Raw genomic sequence first — 26,859 nt, 5'->3', positions numbered from 1 at the left:
AGGGTGTACCCCGCCTCCTGCCCGATGATAACTGGGATAGGCTCCAGCACGCCCGCGATCCTAGTGAGAAGAAGCGACTCAGAAAATGGATGGATGGATATTATTAGTGTTGACGTAATATTTTTTAAATCAGTACTGTTTAACCCACAGACTAAATTACTATTAAAAAAATACAAATATTAACTGTAAAAAAAGATAAATTGACTTTAAAAAGAATTCCTTATGAAAGAAAATAGAAATATCAGTTTTTTGTGGGATACGAGAGATGTGCAAATTTGTCATGTACGTTTATAAATGGATAGGTTTTAGCAACACAACAGACTGTAATTTGGCGCCATCTTGTGGTCAACAAAGGTGGCGATTTCTTTTTGGTAAACGGAAGTTTAATCAATATTACGCATGCGTACATTATCCGCCCTCTTGGCTCAATACTTATGGTGCGCCATCGAAGACGAACAACAGGGGGGGCTGTCCGCTCACTCCTCGCGGATGCAAGCAGGTCACATGGCCTCCGCCACTGTTTGGATTCCGGGCTCGCCTGAGACAGGCGGTGCCGAGATGGCTGACAACTGCAAACCTGTGCACATTCTTTGAGAAACAAACATATGCTGCTGTTGTGATATATTCGGCAATTCCAGCTATTTTCATGCAGTAACTCAGAAAGCCCGTTACTCGATTCCTGCCAGAAGTCATGGAGATAACGTCGGACGGAGAGGCGGCGGAACGCAGGTGAGTGAGTGAGAGCCGGGGATGTGGCTTGCTCTCTGTACGGGTATAGTCGGCTGAAGGTTGAAACGCATGTGTAATACATGTAGTCCACGCTGGGCATATTGGCGACGTGACACCGCTCTCCAGAATTGTGCGTTTACATGGGCGCCTGTCAGCTGGCAAAACTGATAAAGCTAACACCTAGCTGCTAGGCTAATTAGCTGGCATTCATGTTGACAGTTGTCAAATTCACAAACAGAAACTATACTCATTTAAAATATATATATATATATATTTATATTTATATATATACGCGTTGTTAGTTGGCGTGTGGTAGGGCAGTGTGTGCGCTGGAAGCGAGGTCTTTGACCTTGTGTTTTATCAGAAACTGTCGTTTTGGAACAGTCTTATTCTGGAATTTTACTCGTCAGGCCTGCCTGGTGAGGAGTGCTGACACAAACACACAAGGTCGGAGCCGAGCGCTTTTCTGGTGCTGTTGCTTTGGTCTGAATGCGGTAGCTCCCCTTTTACCATTCGTTTTATGAATACAGTACCGCACTGGGGGTCCTAAGTGTTCATACCACGGTTCAAACTTAACATACTTTGTACTAACGTCGAGACGCGCCCTAGGGGACTATAGTAACAGTAACCTAAGGTAACGCACTAGTGAAGTCGAAAGTGGAAAAAAACAGTAAAACACTTATAGGCGATAAATATAAAAGTCAAATATAAAACGGTAAGTATATAACACAATACTAAATGCTTTCATACAATACACTGTACAATATTGCTTCCTGTAATATATCAAATCAAATATACAGTGAACCCCCGACATTTGCGGGGGATACAGAACAAACTAGACTTGCGACTAACAGTGAAAATCTGGAAAAAGTTGATGCCATCCCTATTAAAGAGGTTTGTAATTGCTTATAGATGCCACAAAATGACGTTAAAGCACTTAAAACAGGGAGGATCATAAAGCATCAACACCACGCAGCTAGCATGTATACCTGGTCCTATCCAAACTATGGCCCTGGGGCCATTTTGGGGCACGCCCATTTTTAGGCTCCATCCCCTACCATATGCTAAAAATAACTTAAGAAAAATCTGAGAAGGGGGCCAATAAATTCATGGCACTGTATACAGAAAACAAATCAATCAACACAAGATAAACAAAACAAAGTAAACAAAGAAATGATAATCAAGGGAATCTACAATGTCTATGTTGGAGGAAGTAAAAAACGGGTCCTACCCCTAATACTGCGACCATACCTGACAAGTATAATAGTAATGAGTTAGGAAGCTGGTTGTACATATTCTAAGAATCTTGAACAAGCCGGTCCATGTAAAGTGGTATTGACATTATAAAGTACTAAATTAATCATGTGCCGTATATTGTGAGTATCGTTATATTCATCCGTCCATTTTCTTTACCGCTTAACCTCACTAGGGGCTGCTGGAGCCTATCCCAGCCATCTTCGGGCGGGAGGCGGGGTACACCCTGAACCGGTCGCCAGCCCATCGCAGGGCACATATGTATAAACAAACAACCATTCGCACTCACATTCACACCTACGGGCAATTTAGAGTCTTCAATCAACCTACCACACATGTTTTTGGGATGTGGGAGGAAACCGGAGTGCCCGGAGAAAACCCACGCAGGCACGGGGAGAACATGCAAACTCCACACAGGCGGGGCCGGGATTTGAACCCCGATCTCCAGAACTGTGAGGCAGATTTGCTAACCAGTCGCCCACCGCACCACACATGCATACCTAATACATATAACTTTAAATAACTATGAATAAAGGGTCCATCCAAGTTTAATGGAGATTGACAGTTGAAATACATAAAAACTGCAAAGCTATCTTTTCATCATCCTCATAGTTAATCAATATTAGTGTGTTTATCTCTCATACATACATATACACAACATACAATATTTTATTTGATTCCCTTATACCTGATTCGTGATTTCTTTATCACTCTTGTTTTAAACAACTTTTTAAACATAATTAGGGAGCTATGTTTTCAATTCATAAGTAAATTCCTCTTATGGAAACGCATCTGCTTTATATGTTCTTGCTTTAGATTTTTTAAGTATCCCTGTTCCTCTCGGATTATAACAACTGTCTCTTATCTTGAACAGCCTCTGAGTAGTGAGAGGAAGTGAATTGTTGTGTATTTTATACATCAGCTGTGCTGTTTTGAATTCAACCAAGTCGTAGAATTTGAGTGCGTACATAGTGTATTGGTTGGTTCTATGGGACCAGATCGATTAATAATTCTGATTGCCTTTTTTGTAGATGGAATACTGAGTAAGTTTTGGATTTATACATATAGCCCCATATTTCAACACAATAAGTCATATACTGTATGACAGTACCAGTGAACAGTAGAGTGCGTATGTTTTGTTTAAGACCTCCTTAGATTGCTGTAGAATAGCTGTGGTTTTTGACATCTTGACTTTCACATTGTTTATATGGGATTTCTAACATAGTTTATCAGCAGTAATTACTCCAAGGAATTTATTTTCACACTCTTTCTGTCTTAGTGGAGTTAATCATGATTGTTGCCTGTTTATTTATCTGTCTAATGCCAAAAAATTATCACCTTTATTTTAGTTAAATTTAGTGACAATTTGTTGATGTCAAACCAGTTTTTCAATATATTTAATTCCTTTTCCACAGTAGTTAGAAGTTGTTCCAGGTTTTTCCCTGACACACACACACACGCACAAAATATATCTTAACCTTCTTGTTCTGGAATTTTCCTCCTTGGCATGTGTATGTAGAGATGTACAGTACATGACTTATCAAATAGATAATGTGATCATGTGATCTGATAAGTTGTTTTTCAGATATAAACCTTGCCGTGCCTTTTGCAGGTTCCATAGCTTTTTACAAACCTCCTTCAGTGAGTCAGCAGCGTCTTTAAAATCTGATTACATTTATTGTCATTGTGTGGAGTGCAGTCACACAGCCAATGAGTTCTTGTTAGTCTGTAGTTCATCCTTCCTTCCCTCCAGCATATTTCAAGACTGGCTGTTAAAGAACAGGTCACATGTCAGCTGAAGCCACATAACCAGTGTTTTCTAATTGACCCTCAAGGATTGCCCGAGTTGGTCATCCTCACTGAGAAGGCATTTAATTGTTGCTTTGATTTAGGGGCAGCGTTTCAGCAGCCTTCCTGTCTGCTGACTTGAGGCAAAAGGAAGTTAGTCCTATGTCGATACAAGCCAGTGCTTAATAGCTTCAAGAAAGTAAACTTTTATTCACATTTTTGGTGCATCAGCATTCCACCGCTGTGACTTGAGTATGAAAATGCAAAATAGCTGTGAGAAGCGAGTTAGTCACTGTTTGGAATACCGCATGTCATTCTGAAGACAATGCACCCATATTGCATTTCTGAGTGTTCCTCTGCAGGCACAATGAACAGATGATGGCTGACATAACAACACGAGGTCATGCACATTTTGTGCTTGTGTTTGGCTAAAAGCGCAGTGGAACCTCCAACCTTTATTAACACAACAATGTTTTAAGTAGTTTCAACATGCAGTTAATAGCGGTATAACAGAAGGTAAAATGAAGCTAAAATACTCAGTTATGCTTTCATCTGCATGTTATGTTTGGTACAATTAATTTGTCTATGCCACTTATATTAATTATATTGATCATGTTTTAGTGAGCAGCCAGAGCCTTTCCTATGTTGCAGTATGTTCAGTTTACTGTTCTGTGGTCCTCATCACACTTTCCTGGTTTGCCTTCAATGTTTTTGTGGGGGCATCACACAAAGCCAAAGAAAAAGCAAAGCACACTTTGTGAGTTAATCCTTTCGATGGTCACCAAGCTGAAATCTCCCAACATTTGCTGACAAAAATTTAGGACAAATTGTACAACGTTTGAGGCATACGACTGTGGAAGTTCTTAAAACCTCTACTCTTGAGGATTTTGAACTCAAAAGGATTTATCTATTGCAAAATAAGCATGAGATGATTTGTCTGTTATTTTTTAGCTCTCAGCACTTTCACTTTTTTTGCTGATTCTAGTTTTAAGGGCAGTTACTGGAACTTAGCAATTCCTGAAAATATATTTAATTTTAGTTGACGTAAGTAATAAATTCAGCCACAACACTGCTAATGCCAGCACTTCTTCAGCGTCCTTCCTCATTCCTAAACTTGCTCCCCTCATGTCGTTACTCTCCTCTGCATGACTTTCCTTCCAGGCGGGAGCTCTGGAAGTTGTTGTCCAGCCTGAAGACCACAGTGGAGGGCCTCCTGACCACAAACAACCCCAACGTCTGGTCCCGCTACGGCGGCCTGCAGCGCCTACACAAGGACATGAACAACATTCTTAGCCATGGCCTGAAGAATGAGCAGGTCAGACACACAGGCCAGTTCAAAATCACAAGCTTTTTCAAAACAACCTGACCACCGATCAGTTTTAGCATGAACTGCAGCCAAGTGAGCCCGGTTTACTGGGTATATAATATAGCTACATTAACCATTGACATACAATTAGTGCCTTTCTTGATGCATCTGTTGTGTGCGATTATGGATTTAATTATAATGTGGATGCTGTTTATTAAAAAAAAGTGGATAAAAAAAACAAAGTACCTGTTTAAAAAAGAAAGTGCATTATTTAATGCCTAAGAATCGCCTTATCTCAAACAATACAATCCATTCATGGATTTATTGTAATTTCCAACACAACCCAGATTCTGTGAAACTGGTCCAATTTTTACCAGAGCAATATATTATAATATATCTAAAGTGCTCCTGAGTCATCATAAAACCTTTATTAATTGCACAGGGAGTGTTTTAAGTAATATTTTAATATGCTTAATTTTCATTTGTTAAAAAATATATTAAAAACCTCAATTCCAAAGAAATTGGGAAATAAATACAGAGTGCCGTGGATTGCAAATCAGTTTCAACTTATATTCAATTGAATACACTTCAAAGAGAAGATATTTAATGTTCATACTGATTAATGTTATTGTTTTTGTGCAACTACAGTGCTGTGAAAAAGTATTGGTCCCCTTCTGAAATTCTTATATTTGTGCATAGTTTCCCCACTTTAAGATCATCAAACAAATGTAAATATCAGAATAATATGACCCAATTATTCTTATATTTGTCTGATGTTTACATTTGTTTGATGGTATTAAACATGAAAGCTGGAAAACTATGCAAAATATAAGAATTTGAGAAGGGGGCCAATACGTTTTCATGGCACGGTATTAACTAATTTTGAATTTGATTCCTCCAGCACTTTCCAGAGAAGCTGGAACAGGGGCAACAAAAGACTGGTAAAGTTGAGGAATGCTCAAAAACACCTGTTTTGAACAGGTTAATTGGAAACAAATAAGTCTCTACTGCGTGAGCAAATAAGCCAACCGTTTAAGAACGTTTCTTAACGTACAATTGTAAGGAATTTCGGGGTTTCATTAGGGCTGCACTTTGTTAAGAACCTCATGATTCTCTCGCATGACACCCCACCACACATTCACGGTACAGGGATAATGGTTGCCAGTCAGGGACCCGGTAACCATAGTAATAGGGTCAGTGGTCAATATTCATATTTCTCTTTGCTCTACTCCTTTGGCCTACCCCCCGTCCCTCTGTCTGTCCTCTAAAACCATTTTCTGTCTGGCAGCATTTTTCAATGAACATCAGAATAATTGAAAAACTAAAAAAAGCAGAAAGAGTATTTCCCATTACTCATTTAAAAACTGCATTTTGTGTGTACTTTTGTGGTCTTTAAATTTATTTGATGATGGGAAACATTTCAGTGTGACAAACATGCAAAAAAAATATGAAAGGGGATTCTCATAATGTCATGTAAGTGTGTTAGTTAATCATTATACAATCTTCTTGTATTATTGTCACTTTAGTTATATTGTACTGAGCATCCAAGAAAGAGTCCAAGTCCAATGCTAATAGTTCCCTTTCTGGCGCTGTGGTTATTATATTTCTCTTCTTTGCCATGACTGCTACCTTTCTTTGACAACATCACAAAATAGACAAAGAAAAAGCATTATGTATTAATCAGCCTAAGAATTCATATTTCTTTGCGAAACGCTCCATTTCTCGGAAAGTGTAGTTGTGAAATGATAGTACTCCCTTCTAACAAACTCTCATGATTATATCAATATTTGCCAATGAAAACCAGTTCAACCTGTGACATTGTAACATTGCATCAGGCTTTTGAGAAAAGTAAATCTCTTGTTTGCCAAAATAAATATCATTGACATGTTCATGTTGCCCAAAAAGGCATGAAGAGCTTTCATGATAGCAAACAGAACACTAGGACAGTTGTGTGCCTGAGTACACGTTTCATCAGAGTTGACTACATTGTCAGTACATTGCATTTATGTATAAAATACTTCATATGATACTTGATCTTTTTTTGGGATTGCAGGTGTATTATAAGCAGAGAGACTACTGGCCATTTGTGTGGTGTGTTCGTTACATCAACCCTCAGTTTGCCTCACATGTTGAACAGGTACACTTTTCAACATAAACTCACACTCTAATGCACGCATTCATGTTAATAACGAATAGAGGTATTATGCACTTGTACATGTATTTTCTATAATGTACTGTATGTATGCCGTTATGATTTTAAATGGCAATTTAAATTATTTTCAATTTATTTTTATAAATCTCCGATGGTGGTAGTGGGCGCATGCGTTGTATTTTCTACTATTGTGGTCCCTCATGTAGTTAAATAAGCGAGTCACAATATGAACAGCAAGCAACGACTAATATCGGGCATTATTGACATGAGGTTGATTACCATAGAAGTGAAGAATACATTTTTAGTCTTCTTTTCCTTATTTAAATTTTTTTTTTCTTGCTGTCTCTTCCTGCCGTTGATAGTTCAGTCACCTGGAGCCTGTAGTGAGCAGCAGGGTGCAGAGTGCTGGTGAGAGCTACAAGGCTGAGCGCTGGCTGCTTTACAGCTTGCAGGTCCACATGCTGTCAGCTCAGCTCAAACCTCTGCTTCGGCATCAGGGACATACAAGAAAATACTACAACGGTATGACATTTGTTCATGAAACTGCCTTCACGATATTCTGTCATTGTTTTCTCTTCGTGACCTCTCTCCCGCCATAATCTTTTGATTTTCCAGAGGATGCCTACCTGCTCAGCGAGCCACACGTCACCGCCATGTTCCAGTGTCTTGAAGCTGTGGAGCAGAATAACCCCAAACTGTTGGCCCAAATAGACACAGTGGGGGTGGGTCTGAGTTTGATTTTTTTGAGTTAGGAATGGTGATTTCACATGTTTTTTAAATGTACCTATCAGTGATGACAGATCCTATCTAACCTGAACACATTTACATCCTACAACCTCCAGCTGTCCCCTCTCAAGAACCCGCCATGCCTTGGCCTGTTGAAAAGCCAGAGCCTGTGTGTGTTGCCCGGGGCTGGTGGGGCCTGGCGAACCGCTGACTCTGCACCTGCAAGAGAGTCTTTAAACCGGAGGCTCACCACATCGAACAACTCCCTTAGAGATGTGGCCGCCTCGACCACCAGTGGCAACATGACAGGAGTCAGCAAGAGTGCAAGTGAGGAAATATTGCTAATTCCCAGTAAGCATGTAATCCGGTGGTCAATTTAAATGAGTACATCATTTCCTTTCAGAATCAAGATTTTTAATTGCATAGTATACTAAAAACATACTTTACGGTGATTGCAAATGAGAATTGTTAATGTCCACACACAATATTATTTTTTTGCAAACAATATTATTTTTTTTGCAAATCGCAAATCTGGGGGAGAAGACGCTATTCATGTTTTTTTTGGAGTATTTGCAGCAGGGCTTGTGACTTCATCTCTCCATCTGTTGAATTCTATTGTAGATACTACCTCACGAGCCAGCAGCCTAGGTCCTCCCTGGGTGTGTTTGACCAAGCCAGAAGAGAGCGAGCAGGGTGTGACACCCCCTCCTGGACATGCGTCCATACCCTCCAGCTCTCTTTCAGAGTCTCCCTCGCCCTCCTCCGCACAGCCTGACACGGGAGATTCAGGTGACGGCGAATTTGACGACGGTCCAGAGTACCTGGCCATTGGTAATCTGTGCCAACGCAATCGCCGCAACACCCAAAGCTCCACACAGAGCAGTGAGCCCAGCGAGAGCAAGGACCTGTCCCCACAGCCAAATTCTATGGCTCTACCTCCACCCAGGCGCTCATCTTTTTCAGAGGGCCAGAAAGAACCAGTCCGAGGGTCTCGAGGACACACCCGCTCGTTTTCCGACACAGGGATTGCCCAAAAACTCAGGAAAGGTAAGTAAATCTGAACTAGTCGCAGATAATAATCTGATTACTAAATTAATGGGGGTGATGAGGTAATTCGTGATTTTTTTGGTCATACACACTTGCTTTGTGGAATGTTTTGTAACAGTACAATTGGTTAGATTGGAACTGAATTGAAATGATCATTAGCTGTATCAATATTCACAACACAAAATATTGGTGAATAGAGATGAGCATTTGAGTACATTTACTCAATTGACTAATGAATTACAGTGTTCCCTCGTTTATCGCGGGGGTTACGTTCCAAAAATAACCCACGATAGGTGAAATCCGCAAAGTAGGAAACTTTATTTTTTTACAATTATTATAAGAAAAATAAGTACATTATTGTTATTATTATTACTATTATTGTTGTTGTTGTTGTACTTGTTATTGTTAATATTATTGTATAGCGAAACAAAGGTCAAAACCTGTTTTAATGCCCAAACATTTGTTTAAGAAATACAAATGTAAACATTTTCTGACAAATAATGATGAACATTTTTAGAAATAACAAATTTAATTGTAATGAACAACTTATGAGGTTGGAAACATAAGAAGTTATTAATTGTGACTCGCGCGTATTTCACGCTTCCTCTGACCGTCCCTCTTTGTCCTGACGCAGCTCCGCTGTAGCGTCCTTTTCCACTGTCTTTTTCCAAGAGAAGAACATAGTTATAGGTAGTTGTTGCCGCTTTTTTTTCTTCTGGGCGAGAAGATTCTTATAAACAGACATGCCACCTTCGATAGTTAGCACCTTCCTTTGCCTTTTTGGTGCGACCGCAGGTGCCCTTGTCGGTGCAGCACGTTTCGTCGACATTGTTGGTTTTGTCTGGGAGAAAAATTGCATACAGGAGGCCCTTTAGAGTCACACTGCTAGCAATGGAACACTAATTTATATTTAGCAAGCCGAACGCATTCTGTGCTGTACAGGAGACATGGCACGGAAGAGATGGATTCAAATTGGTCTACAGTACCGTAGCCAATCAGGACGCAGAATACAATGCGGGTTTGTACGCTGTAAAACACAGCATGCAGAATTGCACTGTAAAAAATATGCAAAGTCAATTAGGACACAATGCGGGTTCGTACGATGTAAAAAACAGCATGCAAAATTGCATTGTAAAAAATCTGTGATTTAGTGAGGCCGCGAAAGGTGAACTGCGATATAGTGAGGGACTACTGTATTGGCAATTTAAATATAATTTTTAATGGGATGTGAGAATCTTTTCTCAGTGTACTGAACTCCTGTTTCGATACCAGAATAATACTGCATGTAAGCGTTGTTGTAGCGTGGATGAAGCTTAACTTCCTAAAGCTGATGTCATGTTTTCATTTTCAGTCCACGAACTAGTCGAGACTCAATCAGCAGACCCACTGCTGGTTGCAGCTCAGTAGTGCTCTCTGTGTTACTTCAATTGATTCAAGGCATGAGTAATCACTTAGCAATTCCACACATTCGACCAAATTTTTAACAGTTAATGAATTGAATATTATCCTTATCTCTATTAGTGACACATGATACATTATAGCCAGCGTACACTAGAGAATATTATGACCTTTTAATTACACATGGTGTAATTACATTTGACTCTACCTAGAAACTATGTATAATTCAACTGGGAGAAAGTGGAAATTTGCTCCAGAAATGACTGATAGACTCACATTTTCTCTAACTTAAAACTGCTTTACAGTATTCTCTTTGCTCACAGTTTTCCTTTCTTGGTTGAGGTAACATGCTCTCTTTCTGCTCTACCTCTTTTTCTACTGTTTGCATGAAGGAGGGGCCCACCGGAAAGTCACCATAATAATAGAGGATCCGGTAGCAGGTTGTCAGTGCAGTTCCACTGTACTCCATCACTTGACCCCTTTCACCCTTTTTTCCTTTCCACTGCATGTGGATGAACTTTTCTCATAATTTAAATCAAGTTCCATTTGTTTTTCAAGATTGTTCATTTTGAGACCATCATGCACCTTCCTTGCTGTTGTGCGTTCCTGCAGTGATCATTACATCCTCATGAGTCACATTATCAGTGATACTGTACATTGAAGTAAAGCTGTAAACCAGAAATTATTGCAGCTCTTATGATGTTTATAACAATGTTTTTAATAGAGGGCCGTCATATCGAAGCTCAGCATCCATTATTTTGTCTCTGCATGCAAACAAAAAAACTTTCATTTTGTGGGGAAAAAAAAAAAGAAACCAAAATAATTAAAAGCCCTTTTATTTTCCCATCTTCAGGAATGATGTGGCTTAAATGAATTTGCTGAAAGTCTGTGGCACTAAATATGGATGTTTTGTCCTTCAGAAACGGTGAGCGAAGACTGCTGCGTTAAGGAGTACAACCCTTTCTCATCCCAGCGCAGTGATGCCAGCACGCCCACTTCCCTTTACATGGAGTCTTGTGAGTTTAGATGTCCTGACACAGTACACAGTCTCCTCCAAAAGTATTGGAACGGCAAGGTCAATTCCTTTGTTTTTGTTGTATACTGAAGACATTTGGGTTGCAGATCAAATGATGAATATGAGACCAAATGTTCAGAATTCCAGCTTTCATTTTATGGTATTTACATCTAGATGTGATAAACAACGCAGGACAGAGCACCTTTTGTTGGAAGCCACCCACTTTTCAAGTGAGCAAAAGTATTGGAACAGACATGATTAAATTAACTTAAAGTAAATAACATTAAATACTTGGTGGCATAACCCTTACTTGCAATAACTGCATCAAGCCTGCGACCCATTGACTTAACCAGACTGTTGCATTCTTCACTTGAAAGCTTTTCCAGGCCTTTCCTGCAGCCCCTTTCAGTTCTTTTTTGTTCTCCCTTCAGTTTCCTCTTCAGGAGGTAAAATGCATGCTCTATTTGGTTGAAGTCCAGTGATTGACTTGGCCAGTCTAAGACCTTCCACCTTTCCCCCCTGATGAAGTCCTTTGTTGTGTTGGCAGTGTGTTTTGGGTCATTATCTTGTTGCATGATGAAACTTCTCCCGATTAGTTAGACCTCTTCTGGGTCGCAGGCTTGAGGGATAAGAATATTAAAAAAAAGCGAAAACATAATTGTAGGGCCTCTCCGTCTATTGCCGATTTTGACCCATTGCCGGTAGGTTTGTAACGGCTTTGATAAATAGGGGATTTGCAATGTGTTTTTGTTTTATTGTTTCCTAGCTTTCTGTTTATGTATTTGTTCTGGTTGATCCAGATGGGTCTCAGCACAGCAGGGCACCGGATGGTTTGTTCAGGAAGCCATCAGAGGGCCAGAGCCTCATCAGCTACCTGTCAGAGCAGGACTTTGGTAGCTGTGCTGACCTTGAAAAGGTGCTCAATTATAGAACTTGATGCTGAAATTGACAAAAATGGTCAGATCCTTAAAACAAGCTTCTGTTTCTGTTTCATTATGTAGGAGAACGCTCATTTTAGCATCTCAGAGTCTCTCATTGCGGCCATTGAGCTGATGAAGTACAACCTGCGGTGTCAACAGGAGGGGGAGGAGGAAGGAGACAGTGACTCTGAGATTCAGCAGCTCAAGCAGAAGATCCGCCTACGAAGGCAGCAGATCCGTCGCAACCGCTTACCGCCCTGCACGGCCTCCCAGCACCGTAAGCTGCAGTTAAACTTCCCAGACACCCAGCCATCCATTTTCTGAGCCGCTTCTCCTCACTAGGGTCGCGGGCGTGCTAGCGCCTATCCCAGCTATCATCGGGCAGGAGGCCGGGTACACCCTGAACTGGTTGCCAGCCAATCGCAGGGCACATACAAACAAACAACCATTCACACTCACATTCACACCTAGGGGCAATTTAGAGATGTCAATTAACCTACCATGCATGTTTTTTTTTTTGGGATGTGGGAGGAAACAGGAGTGCCCGGAGAAAACCCACGTAGGCACAGTGAGAACATGCAAACTCCACACAGGCGGGGCTGGGGATTGAACCCCGGTCCTCAGAACTGTGAGGCAGACACGATATACAAAATGAATATGGGCACATCTATAACCATTACACATACCGATGTATGACTAAGAAGGTCGGGGGGGTTTGATTGTTCACCCAGTCAGAACCTGGCTCTCAGTCGCTGGTGTAGTTCAGCCGCATGCTTTGATGGCATAGCTCTTATGCACCAGACTCCTCCGACCATGTCTTCATAGAACTTGCTGTGTGCACTGGGACGCAGTCAGGCTGGAACAGAAAATGTCCTTTACCACACTGTTCCCACTATGGTGGAAATATAAAGTTTTTTCCAAAGGTCTTGGTAAGATGAAGAATTAAGGTTCAGTGACAACTGAGGGGTCTAGTCCAAACCCTGATTTGCGTAAATCAATATTTGTATTGGGCATTTGTGTTGTTTCCTGTATTACGATCTATTTGATTATCAAATGTATGACAAGACAGCATCCATCCATCCATCCATTTTCTGAGCCGCTTCTCCTCACTTGGGTCGCGGGCGTGCTAGAGCCTATCCCAGCTATCATCGGGCAGGAGGCGGGGTACACCCTGAACTGGTTGCCAGCCAATCGCAGGGCACATACAAGCAAACAACCATTCGCACTCACATTCACACCTACGGGCAATTTAGAGTCTTCAATTAATGCATGTTTTTGGGATTTGGGAGGAAACCGGAGTGCCCGGAGAAAACCCACACAGGCACGGGGAGAACATGCAAACTCCACACAGGCAGGGCCGGGGATTGAACCCGGGTCCTCAGAACTGTGAGGCTGACGCTCTAACCAGTCGTCCACCGTGCCGCCATGACAAGACAGCAACTCTGTCAATTAAACATCTAATATTCATGTATGCCAATCTAATTCTGTTGTTTTTACTAGTGTTCCCTTCGACTGATAGCAGTGGTTCAAGGAGGAGCTCCCAGGACTCCCATCACGGCCTATTAGATTCCGACTCGGCCGAGGAGGTGGAGGAGTGTGAACTACGAGGTACAACGGCAGAGAGAATTGAACTGAATCAGTGAACAGGAAGCTTTGGGTCCACATTCATAACCCCATCATCACATTCTCTTCATACTGCTAACTATACATGTCACTGTTAATCATTTACCACACACAAATGCTAAGCGTGCACAATAGCTGGGTGAAGTGTTTTTGTCTTTGTAAGGGTTTACCAGTCCCTGTCTCTGAATTATTGGGCCATAACAATTTAATAGCGCATAGTCTCAGAAAGGTTCCCACCTGTTCTAAGTTTTATATATGATAGGCAATTTATTGTATGTATTTTGCTCTGAATAGGAAGCCCATGCAATTTTAAATTCGGATGTTGTAGTGGTGGGATTGCAAATTATTTGGTTTGGCGTTCCTAGTTTCAAACATGTCCTGGACACATATGGACGTGCTTTGTTTTTATTGTAAAGCCTGCCGGTTGACTTCTTTTGTGCATCTATACGTTTTATGTTATAGACCTGTGAGATTTGCTTCGTTGTGCGTCTTGGGGCCCGGGTGACAACGTGTGTGTGTCTGTGTTTGTGTTTGGATGCAACGTAAGCAATCTTTGGGTTTGAAATGTTGGTGCTGTTTGCTGATAGAGGTGCTGAGTGTTAGTTTTTGTCTCTCAGATGGCTGTGAGGGTCAGTCCCTGCTGGCGGTGTCTCAGAACGGCCTCTCCTTGTCACTTGCCTCCCTCTTCTCAGGTATCTGCTGGCTGTTCAGAGGGATGGGGTCCTCATAAAGGAAATCCACTTCTTGACTCCAAACTGATAAATTCTGTCTCACAATAGTCTGTCATGATAAACTAGTTCACACCACTCACTAATAACAATTAGCTGATTAAAAAAAAAACAAAAAAAATCCAGTTAACTGTTTGGTGGTCATGTTACATGTTTCATACCTCAGAAGAATGTGAGGGCGACGTTTTCAATTTGGAGTCAAGCTGGCTAGATATTGTGCAGGTGCTTGTAGCTCAGTTTTCTGTGTTTTTGCCTCCAATGATGCCTGCAGAGGGACTGGTTAGTTATCTGTATAGCTGCCATCCATCCTCTCGTGAGTCCTCTTGTTTCCTCTGTCAGGCTTTCAGAGGCCTACTGAAAGCCTTGTAGCTGTCATACTTTCGTTCATACACATGATTATGCCTTCCTGTTACAGTGGGTACAGAAAGTATTCAAACCCCCTTCACTCTTTGTTATATTGCAGCCATTTGCTAAAATAATTTGTTAATTTTTTCCTCATTAATGTACACAGCACCCCATATTGCCAGAAAAAAAAACCGGAATTGTTGAATTTTTTGCAGATTTATTAAAACAGAAAAACTGAAATATCACACAGCCCCACAGTATTCAGACCCTTTGCTCAGTATTTAGTAGAAGTCCCCTCTTGAGCTAATACAGCCATGAGTCTTTCAGGGAATGATGCAACAAGTTTTCCCCCCTGGGATTTGGTGATCCTCTGCCATTCCTCCTAGCAGATCCTCTCCAGTTCTATCAGGTTGGATGGTGAACGTTGGGGACAGCCATTTTCAGGTCTCTCCAGAGATGCTCAATTGGGTTTAAGTCAGGCCACTGTTCTCTTAGGAACCTTAAGTGCAGAGGAATATTTTTGTAACCTTGGCCAGATCTGTGCCTTGCCACAATTGTCTCTGAGCTCTTCAGGCAGTTCCTTTGACCTCATGATTCTCATTTGCGCTGACATGCATTGTGAGTTGTAAGGTCTTATGTAGTAGATATATAGTGTGTGGCTTTCCTAATCAAGTCCAATCAGTATAATCAAACAGCTAGATTCCAGTGAAGGTGTAGAACGATCTCAAGGATGATCAGAAGAAATGGACAGCACCCGAGTTAAATATATATATATAAATTTCAACAATTCCGTTTTGTTTCTGTCAATATGGGGTGCTGTGTTTACATTAATGAGGGGAAAAAATTAACTTAAACGATTTTAGCAAATGGCTGCAATATAACAAAGAGTGAAAAATTTAAGGGGCTCAGAATGCCAACGTTTGTACGCAAATCAGAATAAGCAGTGGTCTATCACTAACCTATGCTAATGCAATAGTAAATTCATAATTACAGTAAATATTTGTATGAGAAACTGTCCATAGATATAAAACAATCAAATGCAAAACAAGTAAAAATGAGTACGACTGTCACTGAGCATTCCTTCTTGTGCCACATGGCTATGTATTCTTATAACACTGTGCAAACTAAGGACTCCCTGTCCTGTATAACTGAATTCTGACATCTGATTTTAAAAATACTTCTTCGTTGAAATAACTTTTATATCATTTAGAATATTATAATAATGTTGCCAATGTTCTGCTCTCTCAAATATAACATGATGCTCATTTTTTTTTCAAAACATTTTGTTTAAAAACTGTGCTGCTTAGCTTTAGTAAGTAGGGTCATGTGACTTGTGGTGAAAATATCATCCACTGAGTGCTTGCAGATATTTTTATAGTATAGAAGTTTGTCCCCCTGACATTATTTGGCCTGATTAGTTCAATTATCACTTTTAATGTTGTTATATGTTCCAGAAGCAGACATAAAGCGCAGCATAGGCTCCAGCAACAAGTCTTTCCTGAGCTCAGAGTCCATGTAAGTGAAAAACAATGTTCTGGTTTGCATTCTTGTAGCTCACTTGACACTTACTTGCACTTACACGTTAACCAAATAATGTAAATGGCTCAAAGTGACACAGTAGAGTTCTACATTTATAAACATACTGTTAAATTAATGTCTTTAGTGTAACTCAAAAGTGAGAATTTAACAATTTTTTATGCAGTTCTTGTATTGAACCTCATTCGCTTGTGCAGGTGTACCTAATAATGATTCGTTTGGCAAGTGTATTATGTGTATCGTAGGGATGCATAAGGGTGACGTGGCTCCTACCCAGAAGGTATATGTCAGGCTGGTGATATGCTGTATGTTATATGGTATCAATGTGTAGTATCGTAGAAGGTTTCTGGTATTGGTATCAGTATTGGCGCACACCTCGTAGATAGTAACTTTTAGTTCCTGCACCAATTATATGACTTGTCCTGCAGTTCCACCTCCTTCCTTCAATCCAACTCAGCGGAGTCGGTTGCCATGGGTTTGCTCAGGCAGTTTGAGGGCATGCAGCTTCCTGCCGCCTCTGAGCTTGACTGGCTGGTTCCAGAACATGATGCGCCACAGAAAGTATGCCTTCCTGCTCACATGGAGTACTGCGCCCACTAAAACATTGGTGACACTCTAACTAAAGTCATAACTTCTTTTGTCGGACGTCTCTCAGCTGCTGCCCATCCCAGACTCTCTGCCCATCTCCCCGGATGATGGAGAACATGCAGATATCTATAAGCTAAGGATTCGCGTACGAGGGAACCTGGAGTGGGCGCCACCCCGACCACAAATCATCTTCAACATTCACTCTCCACCCAAGTACACGAGCGCCAGTGTTTTCTTTTGTTTTGTTTGTCTCCATTTTATGTTGTTTGAAACGTTGAAATGCTTTACGAAACACCCTTCAGCATGGTTATTATTTGTGTTTCAACAAGAATGAACTGATTTAATGTTATTCTATTAGGAGGAAGATAGTTGTGGCGAAACAGAATTACCGCTGTGCTGGCTGCGGCACTCGCATTGACCCAGGTACGAAAACATAATGCGCTACTTCAGCTGTTTCAACACTGATTGGCCCTTCTTACACGTCTATAGCAACCCTTTAACCCTTTGTGGCACAGATTATATTAAGAGACTACGTTACTGCGAGTACCTTGGTCGTTACTTCTGCCAGTGCTGCCACGAGAATGCCCAAGCGGTGGTTCCCGGTCGAATTCTCATGAAGTGGGACTTCAGCAAATACTACGTGAGCAACTTTGCCCGTGACTTGCTGAGCAAGATTGCTGGAGACCCGCTCTTTAATCCAAATGACATCAACAGCAGCCTCTACAAGAAAGTTAAAGCTCTGGAGGCTGTCAGGGTGAGCCATTGTTATGAATGGGAAACCTGTTTTATACAGAAGACAGTGCATCATGCATAATGACAACAAGAACAATTTTTGCAAATTTATTATGATAAACTAAGAAATCACATGTACAAAACTATTCACATCCTTTGCTCAATACTTTGTTGATTGATATAACTTTGGCAGCAATTATGGCCTCAAATATTTTTTAATATGATGTCACAAGCTTGACATCCATCTTTGGGTAGTTTTGCCGAGTCCACTTTGCAGCGCCTCAAGCTCCATCAGGTTTCATTGGGGCCAATGCTGATATTTGTCAGAAAAAAATTCTGATCACCGATTACGGGTAATGGTCCAATAACTAAAAACAAATATAATTAATAACAGGCAGAACATTTAAGTGTTTTACAGTACTTTTTCCAATAGTATTTGTTGAACTTTACAACAGAGAGAAATTTTCATGTAGGAAACATGCTAAAAAAGTATTACCGTAATTTCTCGTGTATAATGCGCATCCCCCCCTCCCCCCCAAAAATGTCAAAAATCAATGGTGGGCATTATACATAGGTATAGGGCAAAATGAAAAAAAAATTCCCATTTTATAAATGTATGCCACCATCTATAGGTTATGAAAAAGCGGTACACGTTCATTTCAATATGCCACCGCCACCTAGAGGTTATGAGAAAGGTGTACACTTTCATTCTAATATGCCAGTGCCACCTAGAGGCTATGAAAAAAGTGTAGCCTACACTTTCATTCCAATTTGACAAGGCTACATTATGACTGCATAATATGGACAGTTGTGCTCATAAATTTAAACACCCTGGCAGATTTTGTGAAATAGTTTTTTTTAAATACGACTGATGACTGGACAACAACCATCCTTAATTTCTTTATGGTTATGCTTTGTTTGATGATAATGCTTTTCTGAAATGCTGGACAGTTTAATTTGAATCCCATTAAAGTAAAACTAAATGCGTTTCTCCTGGTCCTTCATGTTTTCTTTAAAGAATTATACCCATCTTACAAATTCTGCCTGGGTAATCAAACCTATGAGCACAACTGTGTGTTTTCTCATTGCCTAAATAAAAGTAGGGCTGTGAATTTCAAAATAAGAGCAAGTAAATAAAATAACGTATTACGTGTTCAAATAATGTGCTTAACTTCAGAATAATTATTTGAAAAAAATGAACAAAATACATATACTTCGTTTTGATCATATGGGTAGAAGCAAAATCATGCACTGTAAAAATGCATTATACTTATGTAGAAGGGTTTTCAAGAATTTTGAGGTCAACTTTGGGGGTGCGTATTGTACATGGGTGCGCATGATACACGAGAAATTAGAATTAAATGGATTTATCTTTAGATTTAGCCCATAGATGTATGCAGTTATTGTATATAAGCAACATAATGAGTGAAGTTACCGGCAGAACATTATTTATGCGTGATGTCCTTTAATGTTAAATCACATTTCTTCGACTCATGTTTCCTTTGCCATCATGTGCTAACTCATATGACCCAAAATAAAAACCATACGCCTTTCTCCGATTTCAAAACATTTAATCTTTGACAGAGTTGCATTTTAAATATATTACGTACAGAGAGTGAAACGGGAGCTGATCTTTTTCTTATTAATTTCTAAAAAGTTTCCCAAAAACATGGAATTGTCCCAACTTTCCAAGAAATGTGTGTGTCCACATGCAAATCAAACATACTCAGGGGATGATAGCTTAAACGATGTAAAATCACGTGAGGAGGCTCAACTTAATATAACTATACAACTTAATATAACTATAATATTATATTATTATTTATTACTATAATCATAAAAATAAGCACACAAGTCAACTTACCCTTGTTATTGGTGACATTAATGTCACAGCCGGACACGGCACCTGACGACATCGGAACGGTAGGAGGAAGCCCGGGTAGTTAAGCACTGCCCCATTTACTTGTATCAAGTTGCCCACGAAGCCATGTTGTCTCTGGTGAAAGTTTGCAAAACTATCAATCATAATTACGCACTGCAGAGTCGGCTGCTGGTAGTGTTGATGTTCAGCTCGCCATCCGCGTGTCTTCAAAAAGCCAATCCATCGCTTTTTTATTTCCTCATTTTTTGGGAGCTTAAAAAAACGTCACCGAGCTGTTCTGTAAATTGATGCATCCAGCGAAGATGCATTATCGGGGTGTAGCCATCGTTAGCTTTCTAACTGCACTCTAGCGTGGTAAATGGGGCTTGTTATGGAAGCTAAGTACAGCTAACACTCAACTGAGCAGCCAAAAAAAATTTCACTTTTTCCTCATATAGTGGGGGATCACGGGGCTGTGTTTTAGCCCCGCCCACAAAATCACGACAATTCAAACGTGAAAAAGATGCATAAAGCTATATCTCAACAATTCAGCATTATATTGTGATAAGTCTTGGCATATGTTTTCAGCACTTATCTTCAAACATATTTAATGTATTTAGAAACAAAACACTATCTGCTTAGAGCCCCTTGAAGCACTGTGAATACTTTTTGAACATTGACTTTCTGTTAAAGCATAATTCAAAGTGCTGTGTTTCTCCATGCGGCATGTTAAGTTTTAAAAACAAATCCTTTTATTGTTCTTCAATTTTAGGTTTTGAGAATGCAGCTCTTTCATATGAAAAATCTCTTCAAGACATGTCGGTTTTCAAAGGAGTAAGCTTTGTTTATTGTTTTGACAGTCACCATCATGTCACATCATTTGGGCTAATGTGTACAAAATGTCTTCCTGTATGACACCACACACCAATAATAATGGGTGTGCTTGTCGTCTCTCAGGGTCCTTGAGCAGTTTGACATCCTTCCTGGTCACTTGACCGAGGACCTTTACTTATTTTCCCTAAATGATCTCTCGTCTGTGCGCAATGGAGAATTGGCCCCCCGTATGAAGGAGCTGCTTAAACTTGGGACTGTGCATGTAGCAGGCTGCGTGGTAAGAGAACCTTGGGTTTTATTCAGAATATCAAGTGTTTATTTATTGACTCTGTTTGTTGTCACTTAACCTGTCACTATAACTGATCTTAAAGGGTTTCTTTGCCCTGTTCTGGTCTTCCCAATCCCAAAGGTTATCCAAATTTCAAAATATTTTAGGTAGCTGAAGTCTTGACCCTGTTTTTTAGAACACAATCCTTAGTTATTTGTAAAACTTGTAAGGATTTATAGTAGCACCTTTAAGGTTAAATTTGAAGGATGAAAGTTGACCTAATTTATTTTCAATTAAAAATATTTTTTTCTAATGGAAATAATATAAATATCCTCTTCCTGTCACCACTGTAAAACGTTTAACTGTGCACTAACCTTTAAAGCAACATTTAACAAATATCTTAAGAGTCAAATGAATGTAAAAACAAGTTAACCCCAACAATTAGTAATATAATTAAACACACAGATGACATAATGTGCTGTCTAACCGTGCTTTCATGGTCTTCTCTTAATAACTCTTGTTGAAGCTGATATTTCCTTTAAAATTTGTACTGCAAGTGAGTCACAAAAAGCCAGAGAACAAAGAAAACACAAACACAGAGTTAACCCTTTAATTCCTACCGACGAGTGCGATATGCTTGTATGACGCCATCCAAGTTTTGGGAGATTTCGGAGGCATATTTTACCCCAAAAGGTTTATTTTTTTAATTTTTTTTAAACTGTGAACAAAATAGGTTTCCCCCCCCAAAACAAACAAACAGTAAAAATGACATTTTACACAAGTGGGCACACGTAGCTCAGATATAAAACGGAGATGTTTGTTGTAATTTCTCAACCAATCACAACTTTTAACCAAATTCAAACTAACGATTGGGTGATGTCTGATCCAAGTTTCATATTTGGTCATGGTTTTTTTTCTGTCAGTTCTTTGTGGAGACGACACACTGTTCTAATTATACACATCAAACAAATTACTGGGGGTCTTCGGTTTATGGCCAAGACGTAACCCACATTTGTATGCGTTGTTTACCTAAGCCAGTGTTTCTTCTCCAGCTGTGCCAGGCAAAGGGCTTCGTGTGCGAGTTCTGCGGCAACGACAAAGACATCATCTTCCCCTTTCAACTGAGCAAGTGCCAGCGCTGCGAAGGTGAGCCCTCTCTGCTGGTAGCAGGCCTGGGCGCCCTACGAGCGCCCCCTCGCCGCAGCTCTGCTCCCATTATCTGGATAGACTGGAAGATCTCCAAACCTCGTAGGCTGGCAAGTGCCCTCTCCAAGGACCGGAGGGAGGGGGAAGGCGGGGAGGAGGATTTAGAGTCAGCTGAGGGAGCGGAGGGTGGGGACCAAGAGGAGTCAACAGACAATACAGAAGCAAGAGTGGAAAAAGTGGGATTATTTCAGGGTTTCTCCCCTGGGAAATTTGCAAAAGCTTTTTCCTGGCACCACAGAACTGAAGACAAGCAGGAGGTGTCGGGAGGGAGCGAGTCTGAGAAGGAAGGAGGAGAAGACTGTGATCAAAGAAGTGAGGAGAGATATGATTCTTTCAACAAAGAAAGGTCAAAGAGTGAAGAAGGGGAAGATGGTCATGAGAAAAGAATCAGTTTACTTAAAATTCTCCACTTAGAGCGACTGAAGCAGAGCCTCTCTAAGAGTAACAGAAAGAATAGTGACAGCGAGACGTGTAGCAGCCAGGAAAGTTTAGATGAACTGGGAACAGATCAAGGGAGGAAGGAGAGATGGTTTGGCCGTCTAGGCAGGACCTTCTCTAAAGGAGATTCCAGTGACAGCAAAACAGAAGCGAAAGAGGAAGACATACAAGAAGAGCCTGAGAGAATGTTATCAGAGCCAGGAGGTGGCACTATGGAGGTGGCAGAGGGGAAAGCCAGAGAAGTGGCGAAGGAGAGTGAGGAAAGAAAGGAGAAAGTTGCCATCTCCAAAGTGCTGAAACTATCGGCCGTGTTTTCTCGAGAGCCAAGCATAAGCGAGGAAGACAGCGGTGGTACGGGTGACGGGCAAGTGGATTCGGCTCCGATCCAAACCAACTGGCGAGCTCGAAAAACTCGCAGAGCCCGGAGAGTCACTAGAGGCAGAAAGACCTGTGAGGGGAGGGAGGGTGAGAGCAAGATGGTGGGGGGCAATGCAGACGACATTCATGGTTGAGAAATAACAGACTTGGCTATGTACAGTTGAGCACAAAATGAGTCATACCCTGGCCAAATTTTGAGTAACTGATTTGGTAAATGGCTATCTTGTAAACTCCATTTTCCGAGAACAGCTACTGAAGCAGCAACTCAAGTCATTATGTACATTTGACAGACTTAAGGGTTCTCTTATTGTGTCTGCTTTTGCTATGTGGGGACCACTAGATTAGATATTTTTAAACCAATTATCTAATGAAAGGTAAATCAAGTGCGTTTATAGAGTTTGGCTTTCTTGATACTATCACATATTTTCTTTCCTTACCTTTGTATGGATGAGAGGCAATTATTGCATGGATTATCAGCAAAGACGTTATTAGACACGTTCATGAAAATTGATTGAACTCTTCATTTTAATGTGACGGTGAGTTGCAGTTTTTTTTAATGTTTTTTTATATATATAAATGAAGTGTTTTAGTCACTCTCCTTTTGACTGAGCATTCCTCAGCTTTTCGGCTGTGTGGTGGTTTCCCGTTTGTTCTTCCTAACTCTCTGAACTTTGTGTGGTGGGGAATTTATAGATTGTGATCACGTGGCTTGTCGATGTGCACAGATGGTGGCTGGCTAATATTTTTGGGGCAATTATTTGGTGGTGGATGACTTCAGTTGAAAATGTTGGGATAACTAAGGCTGCACTGTCCTTTTCTTTGTTGCTTTGCTCCTGCACTCAATACCCTCTTTCACACGGAGATCCTGCAAAACTGGTGCAACAGAGCTTTAACATAAGATCAGGAATTAATCAGCCTGTTCCTTTTCAGGGTAGCTGCATGTTTAAGGATGCCAAAACTTTGAAAGACAAATTGAAGACTGCTTAGTCATTCACTAAATGAGTCTAGGAGGAGTTAGTCTTTGATAAAGAACTTGTTCAATATTTTCATGATTCTATACATAATAAGTATAAGTAAAATTATTTTAAATTTACTTAAGATTGAAGGATTGTCATTTTAAATTATGATTAAGGAGAAGCGAGTCAGATCTTAAATTTAAGAAAATCCCATAAACACAGTCAGCCTCTGTTACATCTAACTGCATGCAAAGACCAAAACAGAAACAACAACAACATAACATTCACATGGAAAACAGGTAGAAAAATGGAAGCCTGTAAAGGCATTGTGAAAGGACCCAATGTTTACACTTGTGCTTTTCGGTTGGAACATTTCTTAGCATGTTGCACTTTCATTCCATTTCATTCTTTGGTAGTGTCACCATCATGCAGATTGTGACGTTGAAGGCATTTTGTCATTTTTTTTTAAATTTTTTTTTAAATTTTTTTTTTAAGTTTAATATTTTTTTCAACATGTTGACATTTCCATGCTGTTATTTGAGCTTCATTCCCCATGAACATGAAATAAATACTTTTTGGAATGTTTTTCTTGTCGTTTTGAGTCTGTCCATCATAGTGGATCATATAGTGTGGAAGTTGTGTAGAGGCTTTGTAGTGGGTGAGGAAGTGGATGTGTCTGAACTGGTGAAAGGTACGGTCCGTAGTGTCACCTTCCTACTTGCTAGTCCCTTCTGCCTCTCTGCTTTTCACCCTTGCACCTTTTTATAGCCTGCCTCTCATTCTGATTGGCTGGCACAGTTCTAGGGCCAAACTGGTTGGACTGGTTATTTTGCGTGAACCACGTTTAAGCTCTGTAACACCCCTGTTATGTTACTTGACAGTATGGTAACTAACTTGTTTTTATGTTGTTTTTCCATACAGAGTGCCATGCTTGTTACCACCGCGGTTGCTTCAGAGTCACCAAGGACTGCCCCCGGTGTCAGAGGCTGGCCGAGCGTCGAGAGAAGATGGCATGCAGGAACATGGAGCAGCAAGAAGACGAGGGCGGCGGAACTTAATGGGGAAAACGCGGAGACAAGGAGAAGTAGAGCACAATGTGACCGTGATTGTAATGCCTCCCGTTGCACCCGTTCCACCTGGCTGAGTGCTTTGTCAAACTAATTGCTGGTTATTATCACAAGCACCTTTCACTCTAGCACTTAACACTGGAGAATGTGTTCAATGTGAAAAAGGAGATTTGTACAGCTTTTTTGAGAAGTGAGCGTTTGCTGCCATGCCAGGTGAGATGTCTCAATTCCTCTAGTAGAAAGGCAAGCTATGGTGCACCACCACACAGCCAAAGATTGTTCATTGGCACTTAAATTGGTTTTCCTCTGCAGCAAAACACAGGAGCTGATAAAATATCGTACTTGTGTTTTTTTTCCGTTTTTTTAACTCCTGCCGACAATTGCTTTTACATGCTTCAGGCCTGCTGAGGACGAATGGTTTTGATTTAAAATGGCTGAATTATTATTTGTCACGTAAAAGAAAGACTGACTGACTTTCAATGTACATTCCTCCCATTATTATTTTAATTCATAATTTTATATAAGAATGTTTTCTTGGGGGGGAGGGGGGGGGGGCATAGACACTCATGCCTTGAGACCAAAAACATTTTCCAGGGCTAGTATGCCAGGCTAACTGTAGAGCTTAACAGCTGCGCTAAAGCTGGGGAAGACCAAGCAGAAATGGTACAACCACAGCAAAACTCGTGCGTAACCTGAAACTTTGGGCAGAACTTTATTCTATGGACCGTCCCTGTTGACAATAAACAGAAAACATGCCTCAGTAATCCTGTTTAGCAGGTACATTAAAATGCTGCAAGCTAGTGGGTATGTTGACAACAAACCTCCAGCTATTTGTTTTTTTATTTTGTATTTTTTTTTAGGACTTCAAATACAGAGAATATAGCTTCACAACAATTTCTTTCTTGCAAGTATTTTGGCACAGCATTATTGGTCAATGCTGGGGCATGAGCTAAAACTAGGTCCAAGTTATTGCTAGCAGTGTGGTCAACGCTAGGGAAGAGTTAGTGACTCGGCGAAAGCTAGCAGCAAAGCTTAAAATGGGACTAGATTTAGCCGTTGAGCTAAATCCAAGACTGAATGACTGAGCTGAAGCTAGGACTAGGTTTGTCGTTGAGCTAAAGCGAGGGCAGAGTTGAAGCTTACTGCCTTGCGTTGGTCCAGTGAGATTTCAGGGTGATGAAAACATTCTTAAGACACATTGTTTTTTTTCCTGTATTGTGTGTTTTGTCCTTAGAGACTGACGTGATTTAGTTTGTATGTCTACCTTGCTGTACTTTATGCACAAAGGTTTACACGAGCCTAATCAGCACTTAGCTTTTTCTCCAAATGTCACTGAATTGGCATTCCTGGAGAAAATCAAGTTTATTGCACTGATGTATGTTTGTTTTTGTGGGAGATGGAATGGAATTGTCACTGGTGGGATTGTTTTCTGATGTTTATCAGAAGATGATTCTTCACTCTCTCCTTACTGGTCCGCAAGACAGGAGAAAATGCACACTGTTATGAATTGCATCCAAATTCTAACCAAATGTACTTTTTTGATAATTTTCCTCAACAATATCTTACTATTATTACTCCATAATTAAGACAGTAACACCAGACAATATTGGGAAACCACAAAAAGGACTTGTTTCCATCCATCTTCCATCACCTTACCATTTAAAACGGTGACATACTGACATTTTTTTTAGTCCTCTTCATAGGTCCACCCAAAGGAGACCAAAGTACTATTGTCCACAAATCTGTCCACTAGTATCACAGTGACCAACTTAACATAAATTAACAGCATAGCTTCTCCTTATACTACAGATTCAGCACCCACCACTCTTATGTGTGACTGAAGGTGCACTACAGATGGAATTATTTTCAAAGGCTGAAATTTAGATTGTTATAATTATTTTTGTTTGTGTTATTTTATCATTGTTATAGAATGATGTTGACAATAAAAGAATGGCCAGACTGTT

At 40.4% G+C, this 26,859-nt stretch overlaps 1 protein-coding gene across 6 annotated transcripts; it reads left to right on the top strand.

Moving 5' to 3' along the window:
* Positions 1 to 460: 460 nt before the first annotated feature.
* rubcn (rubicon autophagy regulator) lies at positions 461 to 26,859 on the top strand. 6 transcript variants are annotated; one of them, XM_061778970.1, is made up of 22 exons: positions 464 to 729; positions 4,933 to 5,086; positions 7,131 to 7,214; positions 7,592 to 7,751; positions 7,845 to 7,951; positions 8,072 to 8,282; positions 8,577 to 9,002; positions 10,793 to 10,840; positions 11,321 to 11,416; positions 12,216 to 12,331; positions 12,417 to 12,612; positions 13,836 to 13,943; positions 14,576 to 14,650; positions 16,486 to 16,546; positions 16,996 to 17,128; positions 17,223 to 17,368; positions 17,514 to 17,578; positions 17,671 to 17,909; positions 20,521 to 20,582; positions 20,706 to 20,859; positions 21,903 to 21,996; positions 24,750 to 26,859. In XM_061778970.1, exons 1-22 carry the CDS (start codon positions 692 to 694, stop codon positions 24,884 to 24,886), a joined length of 2,910 nt encoding a protein of 969 aa, XP_061634954.1. In that variant the 5' UTR covers positions 464 to 691; the 3' UTR covers positions 24,887 to 26,859. The 6 variants fall into 6 exon arrangements, with proteins under 6 accessions (XP_061634950.1, XP_061634952.1, XP_061634951.1 ...); XM_061778966.1 differs by having other exon boundaries at positions 461 to 729; positions 21,903 to 24,892; XM_061778971.1 differs by lacking the exon at positions 14,576 to 14,650.

This window comes from Phyllopteryx taeniolatus, chromosome 7, assembly GCF_024500385.1.
Source record: "Phyllopteryx taeniolatus isolate TA_2022b chromosome 7, UOR_Ptae_1.2, whole genome shotgun sequence".
Lineage (NCBI taxonomy): Eukaryota > Metazoa > Chordata > Actinopteri > Syngnathiformes > Syngnathidae > Phyllopteryx > Phyllopteryx taeniolatus.
This window is presented reverse-complemented; position numbering and strand designations above follow the sequence as displayed.

Bases quoted from the DNA above. Each gene is read 5' to 3' on its own strand.
- rubcn (XM_061778966.1), top strand. From the start codon at position 692: ATGGAGATAACGTCGGACGGAGAGGCGGCGGAACGCAG. The intron at 13,944-14,575 runs GTACAACGGCAG...TTTGTCTCTCAG, and splicing joins GGAGGAGTGTGAACTACGAG to ATGGCTGTGAGGGTCAGTCC. The intron at 20,583-20,705 runs GTAAGCTTTGTT...GTCGTCTCTCAG, and splicing joins ACATGTCGGTTTTCAAAGGA to GGTCCTTGAGCAGTTTGACA.